Genomic DNA, 18,919 nt, shown 5'->3' on the forward strand with positions numbered 1-18,919 from the left:
ACTGGAAGGCTCGGACAGGCTGCCCACCAGACAGCCCCGCCTTCTCTGTGCCCTGATGTACCTGTTGTTTTTTAGGAGCAAGACACACAGGAGGGTGGGGAGAGGAGAGAGAGAGAGAGAGCTGAAGCTGAGCAGGGACTTTGCACAAGAGCAGAGAAGGGGGATGGGAGCTGTGCTATGAGTCAGCCGTGGCTAAAAAAGGAAGCTGAGCAACTTCCACTGGGGGACCAGCTGGGTAAAATAAGACAAGTGGTGAAACAGCACTCCTCAGCCTGACCTCTCATCCCCCTTGAAACAGAACATAAGGGGGCCAAGGACTTTCGGAAAGAAGTTGTATTTCAACTTGCATAATTCCTGCTTGATGTCGCGTACTATTAGTCACATTTTATATGTTACAGATTTACTGACCAGCACTTCATATCAGACATTAAAAAGGATGTTAGAACAGCTTTATTGAGAAATATCTTATGCTTTTATGCTTCCTCCCTGACTGAATACAGTTATGAAAGACATTACAGATATTTTCTTTTTTATTAAGCAGCAAATTAGGGACATGTCATCAATTCACCTAGATAGAAACTCTAGTATCATCGCTGTTTTTATGGCAACCTTTTAGTGTCCTTTTACAGGCTGCAGCAGAATTTCACTCGCTCTGTGTTAGGTGACATAACAGAGGGGGTAGAGTGTCACTGGTGAAGTCCCCTTAAGCCTCCAGAATAGAGCAGAGCACCCGGCATTGCTCACCGTGGTGATAAAATCTAGTAATGTGACCTGTGTGGTATAGCTCTTCAGTTTATGTTGTGCAGTGCATTTCAAACATAGAAAAGGTATAGTCAAGTCAGGTTCACTTTGTTTTTCTCCTCAGTTTCATGAGAGTGCCCTAAATCATCGATCTTTCCGACATGGTTATCGTACCATCTCATGTAGTGTTGCCGTGACCATCTGGGCCTCTGCAAGCCTTCACATACTTCAAACACATCTGGTGTTGAGCTAAGACTGGAAACTACGAGAGTGAAAGAAAACAGCGTGGATGCACAAAAAGCTGGAAAAAAGAGAGCGGGGGAGGGGAACTTGTTCAAGTACAATCTGTCCAAAATGAACCCCGGGTCACTCTTTCCCCCTCGTGGCCTGGCTAACACTACTGGCTTTGTTATTCTTCTGCAGTCTGCAATCAAGCTGTTATTTGAGCATCTTGATATAAAAGACACTTTACAACTGGATTCACAAGTGCATATATAGATTCAAAATCCCTTCTTTAGGTCACATAGACTATCTGTTGGCACAATTAAAATGACACAGTAAATCTTTATCACACTTAACTTGATCTCTACTTTTTGGTGATTTTGGCTATTGCTGCGGGAGTCACTCATAATCAGCCTATTTTGATGATTAGTTCTGAGGATGTGCTGGCAAAGAGATGCACAAAGTGTGCAGGACCTTTCCTACTTAATGGCATGGCAAAGTTGTGGTGCTGCACATGAGTGGCAAACATGTCAGGGGACTCGGGTGCAGTGTGTGTGTGTGTCTGTATGTGTGAAGGATGGTTGGAGGTGGAATGCTGACCATGCTGGGACTTTGGTATGGCATGGATGGGAGTCTTGGCATAAGAACATAGCCCACTGTAATTCTGGCTATCATGTTCCTGTCCTTACTAAACATGGAGACCCACAGCAGCCCACCCAGCTCCACTGAGAACATTTAAAAGGATTTTCAATTAGCACCATCGTTTTAAATTATGTGTGGTCTGTGTGTCAAGGCCGAGGTGGCACAGACACAGCCAATTTCAGCTCATTTTTTAAAAAAAACAAAAACAATTATGTTTTCTTACTATAAACAGACAGATCAGTGAGGTGAGAACAAACTCTGGAGACCCGAGGCTGGGATTAGTCGAGGAATCTGACATCTGCCTTTCATGGAGGAACAAACTTAGTCAATCAGGCTAAAAACTGACAACTGACATGTATTGTTTAATCACAGCAGCAGCTGCTGCTGACATACATGCAATTTTTAATATCTATTTACCGATGTCATTCATGCAAGGACTAAAGGTCCCCATGAGGTTTAGCCTAATATTCACCAATCTGCCACAAGATTAAACCCGCTGACAGGTGAAGCAGATAAGTCTGGTCATGCTGTTAAAATGCAAAGTTCTGCTAGCAAAACTCTGTTCCCAGCATTTCTGTGAATGTTATTTAACATGCTGGCTTCCTACCTAAATGTAGTTACAAGCCAAGCACACATCCACCATGGCAACGGCACTCCCTGAAGACAGCTGCCTTTCCAAACTGCACAGATTCCAGCCCAGTCAAGCTTCTAGACTTGACTGGAATCTGTGGAGTGAATCTCCTGGGAAAACCCCAATCCATGGACCATGAGACAAACTGGATCCAAAAGATCCTCTGGCAATGCTGGACTGCCAGACAGATGACCAAGATACAGCGTATCAGAGATGCTTTCATGGCATTAAAGTGGGTCTGCCCAAAAGAAGGCAGGTTGTTTTAATGTTGGAGCTGTCCATCCATCCATCCATCCATTCGCTTCCGCTTGTCCTTTTCAGGGTCGCGGGGGGCGCTGGAGCCTATCCCAGCTGTCATAGGGCGAGAGGCGGGGTACACCCTGGACAGGTCGCCAGTCTGTCGCAGGGCCAACACACAGGGACAGACAACCATTCGCACTCACGTTCATTCGCACATTCACACCTAGTGACAATTTGGATTATCCAATTAACCTATCCCCACAAGCTGCATGTCTTTGGACGGTGGGAGGAAGCCGGAGTACCCGGAGAGAACCCACGCAAGCACGGGGAGAACATGCAAACTCCACACAGAAAGACCCCGGCCTGATGTTGGAATTGAACTCAGGACCTTCTTGCTGTGCGGCAACAGTGCTAACCACCGTGCCACCGTGCTGCCCTGTTGTTGGAGCTGTATCAAGCAAAATCTCAGCATAGTAAATGAGGAAATTAAGAGCTTTGTCCTACCGTGTGGCTACTTCGTTTTTGGCTGTCTGGCTTTCTAGCTCTTTCTTTGCTACTTTCTTTGTGCTCAGTAATAAAAACAGGTGGAGCTCTGGCTGAATTTAGCTGCTGGCTAATGTTCACTTTCATGCAGGCTGTGTCGTCTAAATTCTATATCCTTCCAGAATATCTGGATCCCTCTGTCGCTGAAAAATGTACTGTTTTAATCTTCATGCGAGCATGGTTCAGTGACATGGCAACTAGTTTAGAAAATAAGGTTATCCAGTTACAAATGTGATGTAGAAAGGCCAGAATTTGTGAGTCTATCTGTAGTAAAATGTGTTTGTCTTGAGAGAAAAGGGTACACTTTAATGATAACTACACAGTAGCTCAGTTCTGTCTGTCAGCTGCAGAGGTCAGACCGTATTGCTTAGATTATACATGTCTGTATTATACTAAATCAATGTGTGGATCATGCTGAAATGCTTCTCTCATTTTATAAAAACAGTGGTCATAATTTTGAGTTTCTGAGATACATTTACGCCTATTCCCAGATCTTTGCTTTCATTGCAGTATCAGACCTGTGGCTATGCTGGCTATCCAATTGTTTCATAAGAATGTGTGAGTTCACGTCACTGCCGCGTTCCAGTCCACTCAGCGTGTGTGTGTGTGTTTGCATTTCTATTATGTCACAGTGATGATGTGACACTGGCAGGCAGGCTTACAGGGGCCTCAGCCCCAACATCCCCCTCCACGCTGAACATGCCTAGTCACACCAGGTTGCCGAGAACCTCTGGATCACACGGGGGCTTCTGGGTAGCGGGATTATCCCGTGAGAGGAAACAGCTGAGGCCTGTGTAGCGTCAGCAATTGCTAATCAACACTCTCACCACACACACACATGCATGCACACTGCCACAATCTATGGTTTCCCTTAGTTATCCCCTCCTCCTTTTTTTCTCCCCAGTCTACAGGGGTCACAAACCCACAAAGGCCCGGGCCCACAAAAGTCAAAAGGGGCCAGGGGGGATTGAGGGTTGAGAAGAGGAGACAAAGAGAAAACTGAAGTGCTGGGTCAAAGCTGGCCGGGCTGCTGAGTCATCACTGAGGCTGGCTTGAACTAATACTTTGCAAACATTTCCAGTAAAAGTTGATGAGCTGTCTCTTCGAATTTGCCTTGTTAATTTTGGGAAAGAAAATTGAAAGCGGTTCCTTCATTCCTCCGTTTCTACTGCACGTCACAGAGCTTAGAAGTATCAGAAACTGTGAGGTCCAGTTCTGCAACAGCATCAACGTTCTTCATGTCAGTGAGATCATTTGTGCATCTTGTCCCAGCTGGATTTGCGACAAAAACAGAAGGCCCTACAACACATCCTTTCACATCCGGCGGGATCGAATTTGTTGAGCTCACTTGTGCACACATGCACATAGTTTGCAAAGAAAAATCAATTAGTAAAAAACTGGGCTGACATAAAATGCAAGTCGATGCATTACGGATGAAATTGACTTACTGGTCTGCAAAGAGACTGTTAAACATAGTAAAGAGGTCATGTGTAGACAAACCACCAAGAGAGCAGCACTATGAAGTTAGAAAGCTGCAAGTTGTACAAGTTAAACATTTATCTGAGTTTAAACAACTAGGCCCAGTTAACTTTGGCAAACTTTAACACTGATGTCTTATTTCAGGATAGACTGGGCTAAAAAAAAAAAAATACTGCAGTATTTTAAAAAAAATTACAGGGAATTTGAAGTTGTATTAACACAAATGTTTTTGGTTTTAACACAAAATGTGTGCATCGTCCAATATCTTAGTACTTGTGATCCAACTAAGACCCATTCAGTGTCCTTCTCAGTACCTTGTATCTTTTGCCAGCAAGGATCAGTGCTACCTTCAAACCACCTCTAGGGGCAGTGTTGTACTACTTTTCAAGAGATGATTGGCTGCCTGTGTGCTTGTAAGTCTCTTGTGACCCATTTGTATAGATTTTTTTTTTTTTAAGTAAAGCACTGGATAATGATTAGTCATTTAAACAACATTTGCTTTTGTATTTAGAGGATGCTTTGTTGTGATCAGTTGTATATGATGGCAGTCAGTGAAACGCAGGAAAGGTGAACAAGTGTGCAACTACTGGCCTACACTATTGCGTGTACAGCTTTGGAGGGAAAACACACACAGGAACCACAGTTGTGTAATTTAGAACAAATGTTTATTCAAATCAAGAGGAAGAACTAGACGAAAGGTTAAAGCATTCAGAACATAGTATATTCATAGAATATCAATACATCATCGTGATGGAAAAAAAAATGAAAATGAAGAAAATTCTTTGAGTAATATTGCACTTTGTTTCCAAAATGTTTCAGATCCCATCTCCTACATCCCATCTCTCTGAACATTTCAGTTCCTGCCTTCTTCAGGTCAGGAATTTAGCTTAGTTTTGACACTGGACTACTCTGAGGCCCAAGCAAATGGACTATGGAATTGACCCACCTGAAACAAATATGTAAGCTTATTCATTACCGCGTAGCTTGATTCAGTTTCCCTAAGATAAAAGCCCCAACAAAGAATCGCAAAACAAGTACATTAGTTACCACAAAAAGAAAGTGTTTTGTCCCAGGTTACATAAATGTTTCTTGAAGGGAGAAGGGTGCTGATCAACAGCTGCCACTCCCTGGCCTGAAGGGGATCAGACAGGTCAGGGAGACCAACCCAAAAGGTTGTTTGTTAAAATTATAAAAACCAACCTATCAATGCCCAGAAATACATGGAAAAAGATAATAGTCAACCCTCATCAGCTTCAGAAAAAAAAAAAAAAAAATGACACAATCGAGGCCTGTCCAAGATGTCTTTTTTTGTTTCTTTGTTTAAAACAACCCTTGCTTTAAATGTCTTTTTTCTGTCTTCCCTTTTTGTCCATTTAAAAAACAAAAAACCAACCCCCCCCAAAAAAACAAAACAAAAAAAAAAAAACACGGAAAGGTCTGAAAACATACAAGTGTTAAACAAAGAGAAACGAGAACAAGAGTTGCAGAGACATTGAAAAATGAAGCATCATGATCAAGTCCTTTCTGTGTCAAGGCCACTAAGATAAGATCACTTTAATAATCTGCAGTTCGCTGAGCACTGTCAGAAGCTGTACGGTTAGTTGCCAGCAGGATCTTGATAAGAGCATGCACACACCGAGCACACACACAAAGTTGCCTTAGCTATGTTTTGAAATGTAAACTTAGGGAGAAAAAAAAAAGAGTTACTAATCTTAAAAAGACTGAATAATGCATTTGCGTCCTACACAACACCACTTTACTTAAAAATCCTCTAACACATGGTTAATACCAAGTAGTTATTAAATCCAGACCTTCACCACTGAATGCTTTTTTTTTCTTATTTTGTGTTTTTTTTCCTTTCTTTTTTAAAGTGCTGCTTGTCATCTTTTCCTGAATATGCTGAACCTCTGTTACAGCTGGTCTTTTATCATGAATGAGTTAGGAAACCAATGTATTACTCATTTCAATTTACTACTACTACTGCTACGACTACTACTACTTGCTCTGACCAGCATGAACAGAAGTTTAGCAACATTCCCAGCATTTCATTTGTGCTGAATTTACTTTCTTATTTCAAAAATATTTTTCCATCTTTTCTTCTTTTTTTGGAATTAGCATCCTGGCTTCACTGGTCTGGTAAAGTCTGTAATGGATGAAGTGGGAAAGTGCAGCAGGACATAAAGGGAATGTGATTCGTCTCAAAAAGAAAAAGCTGCCTCGCTCCTCTGCAGGTCTGCCTCTCGTTTTGGTAGTGAACAAAAACTTCATTATTTTTTCTAAGCAGTGCAATTAAAACAAAAACCTCAAAACTTTATCTTCTCTCTCTCTTTTTCCTCCTTTTAACAAGTGAGAAGACCACCTGAGACAGTGCTAGTCGGGCAGTTATGCAAGCCTGGCTTGCCCTGAGATTAGGAGTAGAGGGGCTGCAAACAATTAGGGTGAGTCCCTCAATAGGGCACCACTTTATGTCTCACACACACACACAAATTATACACACACCCACGCAAGCAAGCGCTTTTCCCGTCAGCTTCAAATTGAGTGGCAAAAGTCTGCAACCCTGCTAGTCCAAATCCAGAGCCACCACGAAGCTAAAATTGTTGCAAGCTTTTCTGTGACTGGAGCGAATACGAGAACAGAATAACAAGGAGGGAAACCACAGATTCAAGCTTAGGAGGCAATGTAGTTTTAAAAAAAAAAAGAGAGAAAAGAAGAAAGCTTCCACATAAAGATTAAGTCTGTTGTACAAGTACTGTCTGGTTGTTGTTAGTCACAAGAAAATGAAAATTCTTAAACAACTTAAACAATTTCAGTGCATTGTTCTTGTACTTTTCAGTCTTCGTTTTGCTTTTGCTTTTTTAAAACAAATCCTACTCTCAGCGATACTCAGAGTGATGCAGATTTCAGTCTCATAGTCTCATAGTCTGGTGCGTTGCAAGGCTGAAACTAAACTATTAGTGATTATTTTTTAAACTCTCATTAAACAGAGCCACACAACTCAAGTAAAGAACAAGATGTGCAAAACAAATCCATAAATGAGGCAGAAGGACCTAGTATTTGCTTTTTTTTGATGACTGATGCTGCTGCTGAAAGCTTACTTTCAGGACTATGGTGGTGACACCTTTTTCTCTTCATCCCATTTCCTTAAGGTGAGTTCTGCTGATGAACGGACATGACAAGTTCTGTCCTTTGTGAGAGGAGCTAAGTCCTTATGTGCCACAGGTACAGAAGAGTCAGGGGTGAAGAGGAGCTTGGCAGGCTGAGCCGTGGCGGTTCTTCCTCGTCATCGTCATTGTCGTTGTCAATACCATCACCAGGGCTCGCGCTACTAGAGGGTCTTTTTTTTTTTTTTTTTACCCCGCCCTCTTCGCATACAGAATGGATACATGTTCATCTGTACATATGTCACCCTCAGCAAGCTGACACAGGAAAGGAAAGACACCCGGAACTGGTGACTCCCATTTCTCTTGCTGAGGGAAGGCAGGAACAGATTCGTCCAACCTGACTCACTCGTTTTTGTTTGGGTTTTTTTGGTTGGATATTCTTGTTTTTCCTCTTATTGTCAACAGCATTTTGTAAATGCTGTCAGCTGAGAAAATAATCAAAGCTGAGCCTTACAGCTAGGCTTCTTTGAGTTTCCCCAAACATCTCAGGGGAATTGCTGGGATATCCTCAGCGTGATGGGCAAGCATCAAGTCTGCGCTCCTCTGTACGGCTGGCATGATCTGGGTTAGGATCAATCTAGAATGGGGGAAAAGAGGGGGAAAAAAGGTGTTTATTCAAGGAAACAAACTGTTTTTGAGACTCTAAAGGAAGGTCATTTGCCATTTGGTGCTTACCTCAGAGTACAGGGGAGGGGGCTGGAAGCGGAATTCGTGAATATAGGCAAAGAGAGGTCCGTCCAGCTCCTCGCGGGCTGCTGGGACATCCAGACAGCTCTGTCTCTGCTCTTCCGTCACAATTTCAGCGTAGCTTGGAGGAGCTGCAAATGAAGACGAAACAACACTTCAGCATTCTTGCGATTACGATCCCTTGATTAAAATAGAAAAAGATGCTTCATGACAATGAGATCAAACGTACCTTCCGGCCTTTCAGGCAGACCCATGCCCAGCCAGCTCATGCTGCACTGGCTGCTGACGCTGGAGGTACGGGAACCAAATGGGTGAAGAGGGATGGTTCCGATGACAAGAGGCAGGTTCAGGGACAGGTTGATCGCTCCAGGTATGTCTACATACACCTGAGCACAGACATAAGAACACCACAACCGTTTAGCATATGCAAAAAATAAAATAACATGTCATACAGGGTTATAAAAAATGTAAAAGGGCTATGATCAGTCTAATAAAAGGCTCTGGAGCTGAGCAGTCAGCATAAAATGAAATGGCTCCTATATCTTCTCAGAAGTACTCGAACCAGGACTGGGTTAGGCATTAGTTTGACAATATGTAGGTCACTGTCATGAGATCAGTTGCTTACAAAAGGTATAAGCAACCTAGCATTTCTGTTCATGGTGTAAAGCAGGTATAAGCACCCTGATGGCAGGTGCTGCCACAGATATTCTGGGCTAATGCTCTTAGCTGCATGTGGAGATAACAACTGGTGCAATCCAAGGCCTAGTTTTGGCAATGTGAGCTGAGTCAGCCAGGTGCTTTACCAGAAGAGATATTGACTTAGTAGGAAATATAACTTCTACAACAGAATGGCACTTAAAACAAGTAATAATGTGGTGGTGGTAAGGTCAGGGGAGTGTACTGGAAGTAGCAAGACTTGTGTTTCCAAATCTACAATATCTGGATATACACTGAAAGATTATGTGAAAGTGATCTAAACGCCTCATTATTGTGCTCACCATGAGAGAGTACTCCACTCTGATAATGCTGCAGTCCAGGATGGAGGGGGAGACTGGCGGGATCTTCAGCATCTTTCCGTTCCACGTCTCCGTTTTGCCCGAGGACAGAGATTCTCCCCGCAGGTTAGCCACCAGCTGCTTGACATCCTTCATCTTCCCTTTGGCGTAGAAGGTCTGAGTCTGGTAGATGGCCGCCTTTGGCACGACCATGCGTGATGAGCAGTTCTCGATCTCAGCAAAAATCTGGATTGACTCCCCTACAGAGTTAAAAGGACAGGAAGCAAGTTAGCTGAAGTTTATCTACATTTATTTATCAGGTGTGTTTTTGATAATCAATGCAGAAGCTGCAGGGACTTCCACTTACTTATCTGGTTACGAGATAGCTAAGAAAGTCATTAATTATTCACTTATTCTTACCTGGGGTGTATCCTTTCCTCTCAATTTTGGCACTTAGGGAAATAGGACCTGAGGTGCAGAACCAACAGCAAAGTGTCTTATCTTTTGTGCCGGCCTGTGGTGACTGGGGAAGGTGGGGAAAAATAAAGACATTATTTTTTGCCACAATAAAAGCTAGATTGATAATCAAACACCAGCTACTCCATAGTTATAACAATAAATAGCAGCCAAATGTTTTCAACACTTGTTCTGTATTTATTTTTCCATGATTCAGGGTGTCTACAGTGTAACCTGCTGAAATTCCCCATAATTAGGAAAATTATGCCCTAAGTGACTCATACTACGTTTTTATTTCCTTCATTCAGTGCCATCACCAGCTAACAGGCTCATTCACTGGTCAAGTGAATTGAGTCGTAAGCTTACCAGCAATAATGGAGTGTTGATGTCAATGTGCTCAAAGACTGTAAATTCTTTCTTGGTCTTCATGGGTAGGAGCCATGGCCTGTGGAGTTCTGCCTTTACCCAATAGCGCACGCTGCCATGTTTCCCTTCGAAAGAGGTAGCCAGAGGTCTGCAGGAAAAGAGCAGAGCAGGAGAGAAGGGAGAAATAATGTTATAATCACAGTACAGCCAAAAAAAAACCCCCAAAATAAAATAACTGCAAGTCTCCTAATATTTATGAAACACTTACGTCTGTGGAAGCTCAAGGCTGAATGCATACTCATGTCTTCCTGAATGGATAGTGGTGAGTCCTTCCTCCGAGTTATCATCGTCTGAAAAACAAGGAGGACAATAGTCCAAACACATATATACCATACCTGCGTAAAATGCTCTACGAAGGCATCTGAAAGTCATACCAGAAAAAAAAACAAAACAAAAAAAAAAAAAAAACACAGGGTGGGGGAGAAAAAAGAGAATAAAAAGGAATTTACTATAATATCTGGCCGATTTAAAACTTATGTTAATGTATTGAGAGATAAACAGTACACCAATATTTAGAGGAAAGTAAAAGAAGTTGATTGTTTGATGGTGTCAGAAACTGAGCCCTTTTCCCTTCCTTCTTTCTTCTAGTGTTATTCCCAAGAACAATGAAGTGAATCAAAGAGATGTATTAGCAATGTATGATGCTAATACATTGAGGCTATTATGGGCTGTGTGGAGGTTCGACAAAAATCTTAAATCTGCGCTTTAAAAATAAATAAATACTACATTTAAAAAAAAATCGGGCACAAGTACAGGAAACTTAGAATTTCACTGCCTAGCAGAAGAATGAAATGTAGTTTTGGACAGGGTTGTACAATTCGAACTGCATTTTCTTTTTCTTTTCTTTTTTAAAAATACATGAATATATATTTTTTCAGTTAAAACACAAAGAGTGATTTTTGTAAAGAGCTAGGGTGCGCTTCTGCCAGCTCAGCACTCCCTCCCTCCCTCCAAGCAGCAGCAGCAGCAGCCGTGTGGTAAACAAGTGCAGAGCTGTCACTCAAACGGCAGACTCCAGCAGGAGGAGACCGGCCTAAACCGGAGCGAGCAGCTTCCCACAGCCACCCAGCCTTCATTACGCATTCACTGTGCGACACCGCAGTACCGACCTACCTACTACACAGCAACAACGTATCAAAGAGCATACTCCGAACAAAAACTGCAGCAATTTCTCCACTTTAAACGACAATCTTTCGATTTTATTAAAATTATTTTTTTTATCGCTATCATTTTATGAGTTATCATGTTTGCTTAAGGGCTGAGCTAGTATATAGTTTTCATTATTATTATTATCGTAACGGTATAAATGTTACCTTCCTTAACTGTCTGGGTTTCCTCCCCCTTTTTTGCACTAAAAAGTGCACTAAATAAAAGTACAGAAATGACCGTTGGTTAAGCAGTTAGACTGCTAAACACACCTATAACAAGACAACATTTCGCCTAGCAGAATACACGTTTACCAAGGGTTTAACCATAGGGATAAGTATAGGAACAAAGTATCAAGCACTGCAGCTCCTTATACGTTTCAAACCGCACGTACTTTCATCTGGTAGCTACATTTTACAGCTTTTTTTCCCCCTTCACCGAAAAGTTGCAGAATTTTCTGTCTGCAGGGTAATGATGTCATCAGCCACAGATGAACATCGCAGCCAATGGCAGGCAGCCGGAGGTAGGGGCTTGCGTCTTTACCCCGCCTCTCCCGGTCCAGTTTTCTGAACAGGATTGAACCGCTTTGAACAATAGGGGGAAACTTAAGAAAAGCTACAAAGAAACACTCTTTAAGATGTGGTTCTGCAATGAAATACACTTACAGAGACTCTAAACACTGCTTTATTTCTCTGGGCCTAATAAAGAGAAGCAAAAACAAAACCAATCTTACGCTGGACGTTAAATACATCGAGCAGAGCTGCTGTCATTCATTCTGACACCTTGACACAAACAAGCAACCACGGAGCTGTATGTTACGAGCGTAAAAACATCATACAGACAAGCGCCGTCAGAAAATGCAGCATTATGAAAGTTGGTCAACTTTTTAATCGTGTCTATCACTCTTGTTATCCTTCAGCTACACCTTTCATTGAGCCCGAGGCCACTAAGAGCATCTCACCCATCAGGTCAAGTGAGAAGCAAGAACTTCTGCAGGAAAATAAAATCAAAAAACAAGTCCTCACCTCTCTCGTGTCCGATTAGGATGTCTTTGTGGTTCAGATATTCCACTTCTTCTGTGTAGTTTTGCGTGTAGGCAGTGTTGGATCCAGCATTTCTCGATTCAGTCCAACGAACTTTTGCAAATCCTTTCGCGTGGATTTTGAGAGATTTCACGCGGATTTCTCCGGTGACTTCGATGATCACCCTCCCTGAGACGCAGTCCCCGCTCGAGAAAACGGGGACATTGCTGTCATTGAGACAGTCATAGCTTACTGTGAAGCTCTTTACCTTTCCTAGCACCATGGTGGAAAGAGGCTACACAGACCTTGAAATACTAAAAAAAAAGAAAAGACTCAATGAAGAAATATCTCATAGAGCCGTTTTTCCGGACACTGATCAGTTTACCACCTCTGCAAAAAGCAGCAGGCACGATCAGTGGCTTCTTCGAGGGCAGTTCATTGAGATCTAGTAACAGCAACTGATGCTGTTATCATCTGCCTATCTGCTCGCTAGTCCCAGTCAGACAAGGAAACCCCGGTAGCTCAGCGCACTTTAAACGACTGCCAGTGTGGGGAAAAACAACCTCTGGGCGCATGCGCGGGGCTTCACTGCCCCCTCCTTCCGCCTTCTGGAACAAGTGTGGCACACAACCAGATGATAAGTAAAGTCAAACAGCTGAAAGACTACACAAAGAAATGTTCGCCAAAAAAATATCGTTCGAGAGGAGAGGCTTTAAATCTGATTCGATTTATTGAAAATATACGAACAGATCTAACAAAGTATCACCCAGACTTATTTCTAGACTTTTGATTCAAAGAATGAGAGAAGAAATGGAACCCTCTCGGCCCTCGATTTTAATGAAATTACAGATGCCCTGGCTTTATGGTATGTGATGCAGCAACGATTCATGGCTCATACATCAGCTATGAATCTTCTTATAGGTCTACAGCTCTACAACCCCAGCCCTGCATCGGCATTTGGTCTCTGTGCACACACACATTACATCTGCGATGTAATCCACACAAATAGTTTCACATTATCAGATTTACTGCAGCGTCTGCATCTGTGCACAATCACCAAAAATAAGAAGAGCTCGATTTTGTTGGATGATGCCTGCAGCACTGTCAATAGTATGAATTGTTTCATAGTGTTTAGCCTGGGGATCTAAGGTGAATGTATCAGCCAGCTTCTTATATATTCGCATGTAAATCAAACTTATTATTTTGTGGAAAGATTAAATGAATCCACGGCACGGCAGACATCATCCTTGTGCTGAAGTCCTAGTTTAAAGATAAACAACTCTGAGGATCAAGACGCCACCTCGCGGCGGTCGTTGTTCCCAGCGTGGGCGGCAGTATCACCTGTTGAACGTCACTGCAACTTACTGTTGGTTCAACCAACAGCTAGTTAGGGCCAATGACATCACTTCTGATTTCAATTCAGTGATAATTACAGGGCATAAGATAACATTTTGTAATGTTATGCTACCTAGAGCCATCTTTCCGAGAGCCTTTACAGTTATAGTTAGTTACACAGAAATTGCGATATGTCTCTGTGTCCATGTTCCGTAATTAGATCTACAGTAAAGATTGGCGCTAATTAATTAAACACAGATTGTATTTGATTAAGAGTTCCATCCACACATCTTTTCCTTATCTAATTAGGGGTTTGGAGTGGTGCGAATTTGCTCTTTTTATGCTTAGATAAATGCTGCCCTCTACAGTTGGCATTTTGTAATGACAGGCTAAGGTAAGATTGGTTTTGATATTATTTGTGTTCTTGCTGCTAAGTTCTTCTCATCTCCTGCTGGTGTTAGAATTACTGACAGTAGGTGTGATTTATGTTAAATATTTGTTTTTAAAAAATTTTCCGCTTAAACGGTGATATTTGCATAAATAGTCAGTTTTTAATGCATGTTAGAACGTCAACAAAAATGAAACCTCTTATTTTGAAAGCGTAACCGGGATGTGTACAACATATCAGGCTGAGGCGCTTGTAGGCGAGCAGGAACTTTGTGATGCCCACTAATAAAAGTCGAATGCTTTTCCGACGGGTCTTTTCTTTCACGTCTATAACTTCAGGAGGACACGAAGCTGTCATGAACATAATAGTGCTGGGTTTCATTTTCCTTTCTCAGCAATGTGGTCAAAGTATTTGCCAGAAAGCATCCAAACCCAACATTGTGATGGTGATGAGTGATGCATTTGTAAGTATGACTTAAATTTCAGTGCTTTATTACTAGATAGTTACTCTTAATAGGTTAAAACAGAATGAGAAAGCTGTATTGTCCATCAAAATTCAACAGCATTGCAGAGATGCTTTATATTTTGTGGTTGAATATTTCCTTGTTATCTTCATGTACAACTTGCATCTGTGTATCTTGATCCCCATATGACTTTTTGTGTCTCTTGAGGATGGTCGATTGTCCTTTGACCCTGGCAGCAAACTTGTACAATTGCCATATACAAACTATCTCAGGCAGCTCGGCTCCACCTTTCTTAATGCTTACACCAACTCGCCCATCTGCTGCCCTTCCAGAGCAGGTAAGCGACATATTTGCCCTCTAGAAAAAAAATCTACTTTGACTTTCTTTTAAAATTGCATGTTGTAATTCAGCTGCTTAAACTTTGCTCTCAGCAATGTGGAGCGGTCAGTATGTTCACCTCACTCAGTCGTGGAACAACTACAAGTGCTTAGATGCAAACACAACCACGTGGATGGATTTGCTGAAGGAGAATGGGTATCGTACCAAGATGATAGGCAAGCTGGATTATACATCTGGGGCTCACTCTGTCAGGTACTGTTGTAAATGTAAGGTTTAACGTGTAGCATGGTCTCAGTAGGAAAACACTTTCGCTTTCCTCTTCTTATTTTTTCCCCCCAAATTAATATTATGCACAGACACACACACACACACAATCACACAAGGAAAAATGCTAGTGGCAGTAACAGACTGTCTGCGTGCATTTGCATTTGTTTCCAAACAGTGCCTTTCACATTTTTCCACTTCCTGTTTTTGTACATGTGTTGCAGTAATCGAGTTGAGGCATGGACACGAGACATCCAGTTCCTCCTGCGCCAAGAGGGCCGGCCTGTTTCTGAACTTGTTGGGAACAAGTCAACTGTAAAGATCATGAGCAAAGACTGGGAAAACACAGATAAGGCCACGCAGTGGATCCACCAGACAGCTGCGTCCACCACACCCGAGCCTTTCGCTCTTTACCTTGGCCTCAATTTACCTCACCCGTATAAGACTGAATCCCTGGGGCAGACTGCAGGGGGATCCACCTTCCGTACGTCACCATACTGGCTCACAAAGGCATGCTTTTTCCGTCTCTGTTTTTTTTTATTGCACTTTGTGTCAAAAAAAAAATCCCTGAGTGAAACGAATTTTTGTTTTTTTTTCTTACGCACAGGTGAATTCTGACCTCATCTCTGTTCCCAAATGGTTGCCTTTGGCTGCCATGCACCCTGTTGACTACTACTCCACCTTCACCAAAAACTGCAGCGGTGTTTTTACCGACGATGAAGTCAAAAGCATTCGGGCCTTCTATTACGCCATGTGCGCCGAAACCGATGCCATGCTGGGTTAGTTGACAGCAGTAATTCGCTACATTCTGGTCTCACAGCTGCTATTTTGGACTGAAACGATGGTTTTGAGATCTTAAAGAAAAAAACCAAACATGCCTGGAATGGTGTTTTCTTTGAGCTTACAAATGCAGTGTAGAAAAAAAAAGATACAAACCATCATTTTTACAAGATTTAAAAGTGGAGAGTTAAAGCATATGAACCTCACAGACACACTGTCTGTGGCACTGCTATCTTTTCTCTGCTGTTTGAATAAAGTTTTTGATTGAATTCACAGAAAATCCCAAAATGGATTGGCTCTTACTCCAGCTTCCACATGCTCTGTCTCACCAGGTCAAGTGATTTCTGCATTGAGAGAGACCGGCGTGCTTAACAACACAGTCGTGATATTTACGGCTGACCATGGGGAGCTGGCCATGGAGCACCGGCAGTTCTATAAGATGTCGATGTTTGAAGGAAGCTCCCACGTTCCCCTTCTCATCATGGGGCCTGGGCTCATCTCTGGCCAGCAGGTCAACCAGCTTGTATCTTTGGTTGATCTCTATCCCACTGTGCTGGGTAAGGAGGCAGACAGACAACATAGGATGTTGTGGATCATCTGCCTCATGTCACCCTCTCCCTAACATCCTCCTCTTTCACACCAGCCCTCTGCATGTCCTTCTTCACTACATGCGCAAAGCTTCTCTGTGGTCTTCCTCTTTTTCTCCATCTTTGAGATCTTTTGTTCCATTTATCCACTCTGCACATGTCCAAACCGTCTCAGCCTTGCCTCTCTGATCTTGTCTCCAAACCAGTTGACCTGTGCTCAGCTCAGCCTCCTGCCTTTTTTTTCAGTGCTGCCACTGCTGTTTGACTACTGTCTATAAAAACAGCATGAAAGCGGTGGTAAATATTGATTTGATTATTTCAAATCGAACGTTGTGACACATTTTTATATTTTGCAGAGATTGCTGGGATTTCAGCAGTAGGGAATCTAAGTGGCCAGTCCCTCCTTCCTCTGCTGTCCACATCTATTGCTTTTTCTAACCAACAGCAGAGAGCCTGGGCATTCAGCGAATATCATGGTTGTAACGTCAACGCCTCTACTTACATGCTGCGAAGTGATCAGTGGAAATACATCACGTACGCCGATGGCCTGAGTGTTTCCGCGCAACTCTTTGGTGAGCCTAAAGCTTCTGACGCTAACTTCAGCTTGTCTTCGTATGTGTCTGTTACGACCCGGCTCAAAAGCCGCAACATAAAAAAGGAGACGAATACCAGAGTGTTAGTGAGAAGAGGTTTTATCTTAAATTGGCATAGCAGGTAAAATGGCTGGTGCCATCAAGGCAAAAACGAGTGAGTTTCTCGAAAGTCCGCCTCAGGTGTGCTTTTATCCACACCTGACTAGGTGTGGCCAATTAGGGGCTGCAGAGGGGTGTAACAGTGTCCTTTAATTGTTTTTCTCCTGCTTTTCTTTTGCAGATCTCACACTGGACAAGGATGAACTTCACAATGTGGTTCACAAATTCCCAGATGTGCAAGCACATCTGGAGAAGCAGTTGCGTAGCATCGTGGACTATCCAAAAGTGTCTGAAGCTGTTCACGTCTACAATAAAAAAGCATTCGGTGCATGGCGCCTTAGCTTAGGGAGAAACTATAGTCAAGTCATTGGTAACCTCCGGTGGCATGTGGATTGGCAAAAAGATGCATTAGCCAATGAGAGAGCCATTGACAAGTGGCTCTATGGCTATTAGTGATATTTTATGTCTAATAACTAGTAGAACAAATTGAAATTGCACTTTGATAAAGTTTGGATCTTTGTGTAAGTCGTTGATCTGTTCTGCGGTGTCTCATGTTAGTACTGCAGTGGTTACAGTGATTGATAACCTACAGATGTCCTAGGCTCACAGTATGACACACTTCAGTCTACATCTCTGACATCGTCCCCTTCATACAAATTTCCACCAGTGTTTCAGGGACTTTACATGATTTTCTTTGTAATGTAGTGTAAATTACTTCTGTAATTTAAATGTATATAATTTATGTAATTTAAACCAAAGTATCAGTTATAATTAATTATTGTCCATAGCCCAGATGACAATTTGCATAGTCCAAAGACATTCAGTTAATGCAGATCGGTTTATTTGCTATTAAGTTTGAATGTGATTGTGAATGGTTGTCTCGTTTTTGTGTTGTGCCTACACAAAAAGACATGCTGGTGTTCAGAGTGTACCTTGTCTCTTACCCTATGCAGCTGGGACCCCCCCCCCCCCCCCCCCCCCCTTCTGTCTGAACTGCTGCCCTGAAGTTTCAGAACAAACACAAGGAATAAATAATTTTCCTCCAAAAACTAAATGCTGTTAGGACTGTGCATGTTTTTCTAAGAGAATCATCTGTGTAGTGTTTACCCACAGAATGTAAAACATGTTGTATCAGTGGCATGATGTACAGTTTACTTTACCTTTTTAGAAAGTTTTTATGGTGAATTTTAAGGTATTTTTGTGCTCTTTATATATCTATATAAATTTTGGACTTTTTTGTAAGTCATTTTCAGATGTGTGCACTGATAATATAATATCCAATTTCACTGTACACGTGCAATGACCACAAATATTATTATCATTGTTATTGTTATTGCTTCAAACTCCATGCATTTGATGATGGTGAACTGGCAATGATGACTGGGTTATAAGAACAACTGGAGAACAATTTAGGCTTCAAAAATAAAGGTAAAAAAAATTTTTTTTTGACCCTTTATTTGAGCATTTTCTGCAGTGAAAGAAAAACAAATAAGAAACCATGAAAAAAATTAGATCTGTCTAGTTGCATCTTTAAAGTTTAAAAACCAATACTCTAGAACCTGATAAACGGGATTTTAAAAATATTGTTTAATAAATAATTATTCAGTTACAGATCAGACTTAAAAATGATTGAACCTTTTACTTCTCCGTTTATTTAATCTTGTCAAATTTCACGCTGCA

At 42.0% G+C, this 18,919-nt stretch overlaps 2 protein-coding genes across 3 annotated transcripts; one reads left to right on the forward strand and one right to left on the reverse strand.

Annotated features, from left to right (window-relative positions):
• Positions 1-5,141: 5,141 nt before the first annotated feature.
• arrdc3a (arrestin domain containing 3a) lies at positions 5,142-12,920 on the reverse strand. Of its 2 annotated transcripts, none has more exons than XM_080893300.1 (8): positions 12,395-12,920; positions 10,432-10,513; positions 10,164-10,311; positions 9,762-9,864; positions 9,345-9,601; positions 8,576-8,732; positions 8,335-8,477; positions 5,142-8,236 (listed from the first exon to the last, which is right to left on the reverse strand). In XM_080893300.1, exons 1-8 carry the CDS (start codon positions 12,672-12,674, stop codon positions 8,168-8,170), a joined length of 1,239 nt encoding a protein of 412 aa, XP_080749426.1. In that variant the 5' UTR covers positions 12,675-12,920; the 3' UTR covers positions 5,142-8,167. The 2 variants fall into 2 exon arrangements, with proteins under 2 accessions (XP_080749426.1, XP_080749427.1); XM_080893301.1 differs by having other exon boundaries at positions 10,432-10,584; positions 12,395-12,535.
• Positions 12,921-14,285: 1,365 nt separating this feature from the next.
• On the forward strand, positions 14,286-18,665 carry arsk (arylsulfatase family, member K). Its single transcript, XM_080893298.1, has 8 exons — positions 14,286-14,577; positions 14,785-14,914; positions 15,009-15,168; positions 15,405-15,690; positions 15,788-15,959; positions 16,293-16,517; positions 16,904-17,119; positions 17,421-18,665. Exons 1-8 carry the CDS (start codon positions 14,389-14,391, stop codon positions 17,690-17,692), a joined length of 1,650 nt encoding a protein of 549 aa, XP_080749424.1. The 5' UTR covers positions 14,286-14,388; the 3' UTR covers positions 17,693-18,665.
• Positions 18,666-18,919: the final 254 nt, after the last annotated feature.

This window comes from Rhamphochromis sp. 'chilingali', assembly GCF_963969265.1.
Source record: "Rhamphochromis sp. 'chilingali' genome assembly, chromosome: 10".
Classification (NCBI taxonomy): Eukaryota; Metazoa; Chordata; class Actinopteri; order Cichliformes; family Cichlidae; genus Rhamphochromis; species Rhamphochromis sp. 'chilingali'.

Excerpts from the sequence above, each read along its gene's own strand:
- arrdc3a (XM_080893300.1), bottom strand. The coding sequence starts at position 12,674 with ATGGTGCTAGGAAAGGTAAAGAGCTTCACAGTAAGCTATGACTGTCTC. Across the intron at positions 10,514-12,394 it reads CCTAATCGGACACGAGAGAG|ACGATGATAACTCGGAGGAA; the intron begins GTGAGGACTTGT and ends CTTGTTTTTCAG. Across the intron at positions 8,733-9,344 it reads GAGTGGAGTACTCTCTCATG|GTGTATGTAGACATACCTGG; the intron begins GTGAGCACAATA and ends GTCTGTGCTCAG.
- arsk (XM_080893298.1), top strand. The coding sequence starts at position 14,389 with ATGCCCACTAATAAAAGTCGAATGCTTTTCCGACGGGTCTTTTCTTTC. Across the intron at positions 15,960-16,292 it reads CGAAACCGATGCCATGCTGG|GTCAAGTGATTTCTGCATTG; the intron begins GTTAGTTGACAG and ends CTGTCTCACCAG. Across the intron at positions 16,518-16,903 it reads TCTCTATCCCACTGTGCTGG|AGATTGCTGGGATTTCAGCA; the intron begins GTAAGGAGGCAG and ends TATATTTTGCAG.